Consider the following 12,129-nt stretch of genomic DNA (forward strand, 5'->3'; position numbering starts at 1 on the left):
CAAAAGCACACAGTTGTAAAAAGGTAAAACAATTTAATCCCAACAACTTGATTGTGTATCTTGTTAACAAGAAGGTGAGAAAGTAATTGCTGCAAGGCTGAAAATGTTGTGCCAATCAGCCAGGATTCTATGACAAAAAGTCACTGTGGCAGTGTGCAGATGATATCTTTTTTTGATCTGCTAATTTTGAATCATCTTTTACCTGCCAATGCATTCTACATGTTTGTATTTTCTTTTCTCTATCTGTGGCAATTATTACAAATGATCTATTTCTTTTTGTAAAGCTTGGGACTTGGTAGGGAACCTGAAAACCCAATTAAGATGTTCTATATTATTGGTAGCACTGATATATATCTCTCTATAAAAGCAAGGAATCTCTGTCTGTCTGTGTGTGTGTGCCTCAAATATCTCTGCGGATCAGGATCAGACTGACCTGAGACTTTCAACATGGCTGCTGCGTGGTTCAAGTGTGTGCGACTTCGCATTTGTTTGGACTGCAATGATACCGTTAATAAATTATTTCATAAATGCTTCACAAATTCCACGAGCATTGTCCACCGGAGCCACCACAGTCACGTGCGCACCAGAGCCAATCACTGCAGAGCCCACCGCGACCCCCCACCTTAAGAAACAAGCGGATTTATACCTGCAGCGACGCAAGCTGGACCAGGATTTTGCCGGCGGTTCGGTCCCGTTCTGTTCTGTGCATCTAAACTGACTGTTGTGGATTAATGAGACTAAAAGAGTACGGACCGAGTCTGTTCGGGTCTGAGGAGATCCGGAGACGCGCGGACAACAAAGTGAAATCGGAAACTGTGGATGTTCGTGTGTAGCTAGCTGCTAGCTCACCCACACGGCCCACCTCCCGAGTCGACGGACCGGACCCACCGGCACGTCCAAAACCGGACTTAGGGTCCGCCACACTTTTTCGCGAACATTGACGTCACGTTTACTTTGTGTCTGGTGCAGGAACAAACAGTAAAAACGGGCTTTTGTCACGAAAGCGTCCAAGCAGCAAGTTAGGTTGTTGAGGAACAGGAAGTTGTGGGAGGGACGGAGGCGGATAAATGACAGGCAATGACGGTCGGTGTAGAGACAGCGATATTGAGAGTTGAGAGATTTGTGACATTTTGCGTGTTTGGAGTGTATAGTTAGTGTGTTATGTAGTGTTTGGTGTAGTGTGTTTAGTGTGTAGTTGTCAAGCTTGGGGGGTTAAAGGGGGGACTATGGAAAGGGGAAGGTGGACCCAAATGCAGTTACAAACGAGAGGCAAGGATATGGGGAACAAAAGGCGAGCTTTATTAACAAAAGCTGAATTTCAAAAAAACCAAGGGAGTCAAAAGTCAAAGTAACAAAAGAAAGCAAGGCAAAGTAGCAACAAAAACAGCAAGACAAAGTACAAATCAAAGGCAAAGTTCAAATCAAGAATGAAAATGGCAAAATCCAAAATCCGAAAACACATACCAGAGACGGGGGAACAAGGGACAGACAGGAGCAGGAGCAGGAGCAGGAACATGGACGGGAGCATGGACGAGACAGACGCTGACAAGAACAATGACCAGACAGGGAGTGAAGGGAAACACACAGACTAAGTACACAAACACTGATGACAAGACGAGGAACAGGTGAGGTGGACCAACAGGTGAGATAACGAAGGGGAGGAGCACATGAGAACATGAAGGGACCAGGGCAATGGACAGAGGGAGCCAGAGGGAACATAGGAAAAACACAGGAGAACTTAAAGGACACATGAGGGCATGGGAAAAACAAGACACAAGACAAGATACAGAGACATGGAAATCAAATACAAGAAAACACAAGACAAAACCAGACAAGAACACAACAGACAGATCTACAGTCATGACAGTACCCCCCCCTCAAGGGACAGCTTCAAGATGTCCCTCAAAACATAAGTCCAAGTGAGCCTGGGAGGGTGGAGGGGGTCTGGAGGAGGGCCAAGGTCCAAACAAACAGGAGGATGGAGGCAAGGACTGGAACCCACTGGAGGCCGGGGACATGGACTGGGACCCTCTAGAGGCCGGGGACGTGGACTGGGACCCCCTAGAGGCCGGGGACGTGGACTGGGACCCCCTAGAGGCCGGGGACGTGGACTGGGACCCCCTAGAGGCCGGCGACGAAGGCGTAGGCGTTCTGGAGGCCGGCGACGAAGTCGAAGGCGAAGGCGCTCTGGAGGCCGGCGACGAAGTCGAAGGCGCTCTAGAGGCCGGCGATGAAGACGAAGGCGTAGGCGTTCTGGAGGCCGGCGACGAAGGCGAAGGTGCTCTGGAAGCCGGCGATGAAGACGAAGGCGTTCTGGAGGCCGGCGGCGAAGGCGAAGGCGTGGGCTGGCACCCACTGGAGGCCGGCGGCGAAGGCGAAGGCGTGGGCTGGCACCCACTGGAGGCCGGCGGCGAAGGCGAAGGCGTGGGCTGGCACCCACTGGAGGCCGGCGGCGAAGGCGAAGGCGTGGGCTGGCACCCACTGGAGGCCGGCGGCGAAGGCGAAGGCGTGGGCTGGCACCCACTGGAGGCCGGCGGCGAAGGCGAAGGCGTGGGCTGGCACCCACTGGAGGCCGGCGGCGAAGGCGAAGGCGTGGGCTGGCACCCACTGGAGGCCGGCGGCGAAGGCGAAGGCGTGGGCTGGCACCCACTGGAGGCCGGCGGCGAAGGCGTGGGCTGGGACCCACTGGAGGCCGGTGGCGAAGACGTGGGCTGGGACCCACTGGAGGCCGGCGGCGAAGACGTGGGCTGGGACCCACTGGAGGCCGGCGGCGGAGGCGAAGGCTGAAGCCCTCTTGAGGCCGGATCGCTGACTGGGAAACCCTCCTGGGCTTTGGCCGGACCACCAACAGAGGTTCGCAGGGAGCTGGTGGCCTGTGAGCCAATAAAGGGTCGCTGGCGGCAGACGACCTCGGCCTGGCCTCCGACCAAGGAGCTGGCACTGGACTTGGCACGGGACTTGGTACTGGCCTCGGCCGGGCCTCCGACCGAGGAGCAGGCGCTGGACTTGGCGTGGGACTCGGCCGGGCCTCCGACCGAGGAGCAGGCGCTGGACTTGGCGTGGGACTCGGCCGGGCCTCCGACCGAGGAGCAGGCGCTGGACTTGGCGTGGGACTCGGCCGGGCCTCCGACCGAGGAGCAGGCGCTGGACTTGGCGTGGGACTCGGCCGGGCCTCCGACCGAGGAGCAGGCGCTGGACTTGGCGTGGGACTCGGCCGGGCCTCCGACCGAGGAGCAGGCGCTGGACTTGGCGTGGGACTCGTCCGGGCCTCTGACCGAGGAGCAGGGACAGGCCTCGGCCGGTCCTCCGACCGAGGTGCAGGAACGGGCCTCGGCCGGGCCTCCGACCGAGGTGCAGGGTCTGAACTTGGCGTGGGCCTCGGCCGGTCCTCCGACCGAGGTGCAGGAACGGGCCTCGGCCGGACCTCCGACCGAGGTGCAGGAACGGGCCTCGGCCGAACCTCCGACCGAGGTGCAGGGACGGGCCTCGGCCGAACCTCCGACCGAGGTGCTGGGACGGGCCTCGGCCGGTCCTCCGACCGAGGTGCTGGGACAGGACTTGACATGGGCCTCGGACGGTCCTCCGACCGAGGAGCAGGGACGGGACTTGGCATGGGCCTCGGCCGGTCCTCCGACCGAGGAGCAGGGACGGGACTTGGCATGGGCCTCGGCCGGTCCACCGACCGAGGTGCAGGGACAGGACTTGACATGGGCCTCGGACGGTCCTCCGACCGAGGAGCAGGGACGGGCCTCGGCCGGTCCTCCGACCGAGGAGCAGGGACGGGACTTGGCATGGGCCTCGGCCGGTCCTCCGACCGAGGAGCAGGGACGGGACTTGGCATGGGCCTCGGCCGGTCCACCGACCGAGGTGCAGGGACAGGACTTGACATGGGCCTCGGACGGTCCTCCGACCGAGGAGCAGGGACGGGCCTCGGCCGGTCCTCCGACCGAGGAGCAGGGACGGGACTTGGCATGGGCCTCGGCCGGTCCTCCGACCGAGGAGCAGGGACGGGACTTGGCATGGGCCTCGGCCGGTCCACCGACCGAGGTGCAGGGACAGGACTTGACATGGGCCTCGGACGGTCCTCCGACCGAGGAGCAGGGACGGGCCTCGGCCGGTCCTCCGACCGAGGAGCAGGGACGGGACTTGGCATGGGCCTTGGCCGGTCCTCCGACCGAGGAGCAGGGACGGGACTTGGCATGGGCCTCGGCCGGTCCACCGACCGAGGTGCCGGGACGGGCCTCGGCCGGGCCTCCGACCGAGGTGCCGGGACGGGCCTCGGCCGGGCCTCCGACTGAGGAGCAGGGACAGGCGCCATCAGGTCCGCCGACTGAAGGCCACAGGCAGGAACAGGCGCCATCAGGTCCGCCGACTGAAGGCCACAGGCAGGAACAGGCGCCATCAGGTCCGCCGACTGAAGGCCACAGGCAGGAACAGGCGCCATCAGGTCCGCCGACTGGAGGCCACTGGCAGGTGTCGACCGGGCCGCCGACTGAAGGCCACTGGCAGGTGTCGACCGGGCCGCCGACTGAAGGCCACTGGCAGGTGTCGACCGGGCCGCCGACTGAAGGCCACTGGCAGGTGTCGACCGGGCCGCCGACTGAAGGCCACTGGCAGGTGTCGACCGGGCCGCCGACTGAAGGCCACTGGCAGGTGTCGACCGGGCCGCCGACTGAAGGCCACTGGCAGGTGGCGACCGGGCCGCCGACTGAAGGCCACTGGCAGGTGTCGACCGGGCCGCCGACTGAAGGCCACTGGCAGGTGTCGACCGGGCCGCCGACTGAGGGCCTGACTTCAGGGAGCCAGGACGTGGACGGGCTCGTCGCTTTCTCGGTGGGGCCTTGTAAGCCAGCCGGGTTCCCCAGAAAGGGGACATTTCAGGATTGGCAGACACTGTGGTTGAGACTGAGGCCTGGGCTGGTAGCCGAGCTGCGGCTACGGCATGGGCTGGGGCTGGGGCTGGTAGCTTGGCTGTGACTGTGGCATGGGTTTCAGCTGGTAGCTTGGCTGTGGCTTGAAAAAAAAGGTTGCTAGCAGCAATTTGACGAGCCCTGCTAGCCGGATTAGTCATGAAGTCTTGGTACCATCGAATTATTGCTAAGCCATTAACTGCTGGGTCCATTTTATAAGGTCTGGTCATTCTGTCAAGCTTGGGGGGTTAAAGGGGGGACTATGGAAAGGGGAAGGTGGACCCAAATGCAGTTACAAACGAGAGGCAAGGATATGGGGAACAAAAGGCGAGCTTTATTAACAAAAGCTGAATTTCAAAAAAACCAAGGGAGTCAAAAGTCAAAGTAACAAAAGAAAGCAAGGCAAAGTAGCAACAAAAACAGCAAGACAAAGTACAAATCAAAGGCAAAGTTCAAATCAAGAATGAAAATGGCAAAATCCAAAATCCGAAAACACATACCAGAGACGGGGGAACAAGGGACAGACAGGAGCAGGAGCAGGAGCAGGAACATGGACGGGAGCATGGACGAGACAGACGCTGACAAGAACAATGACCAGACAGGGAGTGAAGGGAAACACACAGACTAAGTACACAAACACTGATGACAAGACGAGGAACAGGTGAGGTGGACCAACAGGTGAGATAACGAAGGGGAGGAGCACATGAGAACATGAAGGGACCAGGGCAATGGACAGAGGGAGCCAGAGGGAACATAGGAAAAACACAGGAGAACTTAAAGGACACATGAGGGCATGGGAAAAACAAGACACAAGACAAGATACAGAGACATGGAAATCAAATACAAGAAAACACAAGACAAAACCAGACAAGAACACAACAGACAGATCTACAGTCATGACAGTAGTGGAGTCGTTTTTTTGTTTAATGAGTCAAAACAATGAGGAGACTGCTGAATGAGCATTGCCTGCATTTAAATGTAAACAGTTACATATAACTTTGTACATTTATAAAATTATTTAGCAAACAACAATTTATATTTGCATTATAAGTAATAAAAATGGTTTGTTAAACATATTTGTGGTTTTCACAGTAAAAAAATCTAACTTTTTCTACTTTTTATGTTTTTTTTGTGATTTTAGGTCCATTGTGTTAATACAGTTTGTCAGAATAAATAAAATAACTGTACAGTCACACGTGAGGTTGTGCTGAAAATAATGACACCAAGTAAATAGTTTCTAGGTGAAATATAATGGCAAAATCAAAAATAGTCAAAAATGGCCAATTATACCTTGGATTATTGGATTTCACAACAAACCTAAATATCCCTGACGTCCCACCTTCAAACACAACCTCATTTGGCCATCCATGAAAAAGCTACTTAATTACTTAATTTTTTCTCACGGGCACTGCACTAGTATTTTTTAATTTTCCAAACTGGAACTGTACTTGTAGAATTTAGGTAAAGGTAAAGACAAACATCTAATTATCAACACTTGGATGTTGTTGAAGTGATGAACTGCTCCATTCAAGTGTTGAATGGAGTTGTCCGCTCTAAGCCTCAGGTGGCTTATAATTGCAGATTATTTTCTTCTACATGTTCTGCATACAAGTGAAGAAAACCTGACGGTGTGAGCAATAGTGGAAGGAAAACCTATGCCAGTAAGTAAATTCACACTATTGTTGATAAACAACAATTTTGCTAAAAACTTATTAGGATATGCCTATATTTGTCTGTCTATATGTCAGAATGAGATAAATACATATATCTGTGTTTCTATTGAATCCTAAAAATGGTCTTGTTATGCAACTGCACATGGAACAATGATGAATGTGTGCACACGTGTACAAGGAATTATACAAGGTACATCCATGGGGAAACTGCATCGATGACAGTCATAAAATGTGTTTACACCACCTGCCCAGACAACAAGGGTAGGTGAGTTTGCATTTCAGCAGGTGTGAATGTGTGTGTGTGTGTGTGTGTGTGTGTGTTTCATTTAGATGTAATCAGATGGGCAGAAAATAAAAAAATAAACTGTGTGAGCATGGACAAACAAATATTGCTCTGCAGCAGGTGCGACCTTGGACCCGCTATTTCCCATGGGGACAAACACAACAGCTAGGAATGAACGGTATTATTACCCACACACATCTAAAAGCACCAGTGCAAGTACACACTGGCGCACAAGCAGACAGAGAAGCAGACAAACACAAACAGAAACATCTCTCCTGCCAAACAAGTAAACACACACACACACACGCACACACACACACACACACACACACACACACTATCATCAGGGGTTGAATTTGGAACAAATCAGGCAAGGAGGTGGAGTTAAAAGAGGACAATCTCTTGTCTTTATAATGTCTGTTTGTTCAGTCCAACAGGCAGCCTCCCCTATGGAGAATGCACACAGATGACAAAGCTTTCGTGTTGGGAAAATAAATGTAGCAGACAGTAAAATTGGATGCTGTTTCAGACATATAAAAAGATTGCTTTTGTGAAAGCAAATGGAGAATGAAAGGAATTTGTTGGCAGGATAAGCATTTGCAGATTTTGGAGTTCATTGCTCTGGATATTTGCATTTCTCAGCACCTTGTCTGAATTCATGTCAACATATGAAACTTGCAGTCACAAACACACTGGTGAAAGGATACTCAGCAGGAGGATGATGTGAGACTCGGCCACAAACTGAGCCTGACTGCTGCCATGGATATAACTCTGTGGAGGAGGGAAAGAAAGGAAGAGAGACAGATAAAAGGGTTAAACATTGTTCATACCAACTGACAAAAGGTTCATTCTACGCAACATCCTCAAAGAAATTTATGAATTGTAGAAATAAAGAAATATATACTGTACAGAAAAGGAAATGGAGGGTTTAGTTATGAGCCATGAAGAACAGGACTGGACTAAAGTCGTAAACACTGATGGCAGCAAGCATTTGGAAAAACAACAAATGAAGGGATCATAACCATAAGTGAAAAAAATATCTTTATTGTACATAAAGTTACAGAAAAAGTAAACATCTGGGACCATCCCAAGAGAGAAATGGCTTGTGGATATCTCCCCAATATAAGATAACCTGGTCATGGCTGGAGCCAAGATGGCATCCTGTTCATAGCTACATCTTTTGCTTCATCATTCATTTTCACACACGGTTTGTCAAATATATAAGCTGAAATGTCATTTGTGTGTGTGTTAAGTGTGTGTGTGTGTGTGTGTTGCCTGTTGTGAGTTGTAAAGATTTCTCTCATGTGGCGCATTGGTGTATAGAGGCGCTACCTCTTTACTGAGTGGGCAGGGAGGTCAATTTAACCCAACAAGAACAGTCATTCATTCAGACACAAGCAAGACTGTATGAAGTCACTAACATTAACTCCCTTCTAAATGGAGACGCGTTCTGTTAAATTTGCAGCCGTATGGGTGGTCACAGAAAAGGTTGGGGGATGGGGGTGAGGACTGATTCTTAGATGCATCACCAAAAGACTGTCTTGACAGAGAAATGTAATTAAAAAAAGAAATGTAAACCCCATTACTCAACATTATGATTGCCTGAAACAGTTAAGACTGGGCTGTATATCTCATATGGCTTAACCAACTAGATGATGAAATATAACCAATGTGTCGTGTCTATGCTCTAAGCTTGGCCACTTATTTAAGTTTTAGTGAGGATAGAAACAAATGTATCTGTTTATTTAATTCATAAAACATTAAAAACATACTTTGTTTTGAAAGAAGCAAATGGTCACATAGTGAAAAAAAATTCATTGTGTAGAAATCAAACATTTTGATGCATCAAGATGCATAGATAATTGTTTTGTAATTGCACTGTAGCCCTCTGTGTCAGTGTTGTCAAAAGGGTCCCACCTCTAGGTTACAGGCTGTCCTCAGTCATTACTGATTGGTTTCCAATTCTCAAGAGTGCGGGCCTTCTGTAATATAAGTCGGTCGGAGAGTACTGAAGAAGTACTCAGAGGAGTGAAGCCACTGCTGAACAAATGGGTTTTAAAATACCAGCGTTTTGGGGTAAAGTTTTGTGCCGAATACCAACCCAAAACATCTTTTCATTGGAGGATGAGGGTCCAAGATAGACTTGATGCAAGCAAATTGGATGCAAGTGCATCACTGTCATCCTAGTGTTGAATGTATTTATTAGCCCTAGAAAATAACAATGGGCCTCATTCACCAATATCTTCTTAAGAATCTTCTTAGATTCTTTCTTAAGTTGTTCTTAAGAGGTTCCTTAAGAAAACCCTACGTCAGATTCACCAACTCGTTCGTAAGCCTCAGAATTGTTCGCAGCTGTGTTCTTACATTGATGAAAGCCGCAGGAGCAATATATATGCCATTGTTTTGCGGGCCTTGGATGGAGAAATGCCACGTATAAATAGGGTGGGGGGGTTACTAATTGATGGCATGTTTCCAATTTACTTGATTTATCTTAAATCATTGGCACATTTAATTTACTTAAATAATATGACAGAATTATCACTGTAATATTGCATTTTATTGAAATACACAAGAGAAGAAAACACAACCATGCCAACATTTCGGCACTGAAATGTGCGTAAGAGTACTCCTGAGTGTTCCTAGGATTTGTTCTTGCCTAAGAAAAAATCCTAGATAAGAAAAAAATCATGAATGCCACAATCTTCGTAAAATCTTCGTAAGTAGGACTTAAGAACAAATTTGTTCGTAAGAACGGTTCATGAATGAGGCCCAATGTTTTAAGGTTGCCTTTGTTGAGGTAATGCAGCCATAATTATGGTCCCTGGGTGTAGTGATGATACGTATGGCCATTGTAGAGGCGAAGGGTGAGAGTTCAATTCAGTTGATTGCAAATCTGCAACCACATAGCTAGATGCCACCAAATCCTACACATTGCACCCTTAAAGTCATTATTCTAGCCATATAATATAGTTCACCATTAAATGATTGTCTAAGTATTGACTTATATAATCAAGGGTGTCAGGTGTTCATAAATCTTTGCAAAGTGAGGCTATTTTGACCAGTTCCGATTTCTTTTGAGGGTTGCTTGAGAGTTAAGATTCTGCTTAGAATAAGTGACTGGTAACACTTAGGGTAATGAAAACAAAGTAAAATCTGTACGTCCACTAGTGATGCTTGACTCTTACAAGATATTTGTCTGTAAATGCATTCCAAGTAGCGCAACCAGTTTGCCACGTAACTTTAATGTGTCAGTTATTCTCTGTGTAGACCGCTTTGTTTTTCATTTAGAACCTATCGTCTCAACTATGAAAGAAAGTTTCCCACCCCAGCACAATGTTTAAGACTCAAACTCTGCACAAGCTGATAAGATGTCAAAAGGCTTATTTGAATTGCATCTGTCTGTCTGTTATGAGGAGAAGCAGAGAGACAGACAAAGGAAGATAAAGTTGAAGTCTTATGGAAACGAGACAAATAGAAGGAAGCGTTTCAGTGTGTTTCTCATTGTTGAATCCCAACAGATTATTAGCATCTAGGTTTACGCCACATCTGGGGTCTGCTTTTCCACTTGACTGCCCCAGTGTTCATTTCTTTCCCTATCAGACAGGAATAAGGACTGAAAGATGAATAGAACATGACAAAAGAGGAGGAGTAAAGGGTGGACAGCTTTTTCTTGCTTCAGTGGAGAGAAATGAAGAATTTTTGCACTTGAAAGCCGACAAAGACTTAAACAGATCCTTTTGTCTTCAACTCAAACCTGTTTCTCTGTATTAGCTGATTACAACTACTTGGAAATTTTTTTTATTTCAAGGTTGGTTAAAGATTGCCTTTTGCATTCTTATTCACTACATATGAGACTCCAAGCACAACTCAGTAGTGTCATGAATTATATTAAACTATATTTAGTTCATTATATTCCAGATTATTCAAAAGATAAAAGGTACGAACACAAGTGTTAGGACACTAAAAGCAAAGCAACGTCTTGTGTTTTGGCTTAGCTTGCACAACATTCTTCATGACATTTGTACAAGCATGCACATGAAATTTAGGGGAGTGACTCGGGTGCTGATTAACTAGAATTGTTCATTGAAATGAGGTGTAGTTTTGCATTACGATTGCCATGTCCGTTGAAAATATTTAAAATGGAAACTGCCAGGTGTTTGTCAGGTCCTCCCTTTAGCCTCTGGCAGCCTTTCCTACCCTTATCTAAGCCTATGCATTCACTGAGTTACTACTTTATAAGGTGCACCAAGCCAAAGCCAATGTATTCAAATACAACAGCTCAGCAATCAATCCTGCCTTTATGAGGTGAACAAAATCTTAGAAACACCCTTCAATATAATGCAGTACAAGTCAACAGCAACACAAACAGCAGTCATTAATAAATATATAAACACAAGTGCAACCTTAATACAGTGTGAAACAATACAATAGTTGAATCAACTTTCCTCTATAAAGACAATACGATTGCATGATAAAAGGTACATAATTTGACTAGATAAGCGGAGTGCAACTTATATATTGGCAACATTTTTAAACTACTGATTAATGGTAACACATTTGTGCAATTTCTCATGATACACTTTTCTCAGATTTTGGAGAAAACATATGGTGACTTTTTACACAAGGATACTAGAGATAGGATTATATGTTTAAATGTCTTGAACATCCTAGTATAGCATAGCATAGTCAGCTGGTACTGAAGAAAGGTCTGGCTGCACAAATTCTCTTTCTGGGACAGGAGAAGAAATGTTTTGGCTTGTTTATATTTCTTAAACCCAATCACAAAATCCTAGGACATAAACCCCTACAAGATAGTGGTGGGGGAACTTGTTTTGGGTGAGGTGAGCCCTTGCATTCAAATGGCCAAAATCTCCACAAAAGAAAAGGTAATAGCTGCCAGTGTGTTTAGGTCTGTACCAATTGCTACCAGGTAATAGTAAGGGTAACTTGCAGATTAATAGAGGTTAGAATTTTTCTGTCATTAGTAAAACCAAACGAACATTACTTCACACTATATTTCAAGAAACAGCTCGCTTTCCTTATGTTACCTCCTCAACATAAACAGAACCTGCAGATAGAGGCAATGAGCAAGAGTGGTGCTTGGAGGATAAAAAATTCCTCAATCCATGACCAGGCACTTCCAATTAATCTGATAGATTAGAATGTAGGAGTTCAATTCATTAGTGCGCTGAGCCCAGTGTGTGCATTTCAGTGTATGGAGCTCTGCATGTGTATTCTCAACGTAAATGCATCTTTGTGAATG

At 47.9% G+C, this 12,129-nt stretch overlaps 1 protein-coding gene across 1 annotated transcript in view; it reads right to left on the reverse strand.

Moving 5' to 3' along the window:
- Positions 1-12,129, reverse strand: part of tusc3 (tumor suppressor candidate 3) — an 86,087-nt gene that overhangs the window by 13,364 nt on the left and 60,594 nt on the right. Inside the window, exon 7 of the mRNA XM_030428401.1 lies at positions 7,574-7,637. Coding sequence (XP_030284261.1) covers positions 7,574-7,637 — 64 coding nt within the window. The remainder of the gene's footprint in view (positions 1-7,573; positions 7,638-12,129) is intronic.

Source organism: Sparus aurata, chromosome 1 (genome assembly GCF_900880675.1).
Source record: "Sparus aurata chromosome 1, fSpaAur1.1, whole genome shotgun sequence".
Classification (NCBI taxonomy): domain Eukaryota; kingdom Metazoa; phylum Chordata; class Actinopteri; order Spariformes; family Sparidae; genus Sparus; species Sparus aurata.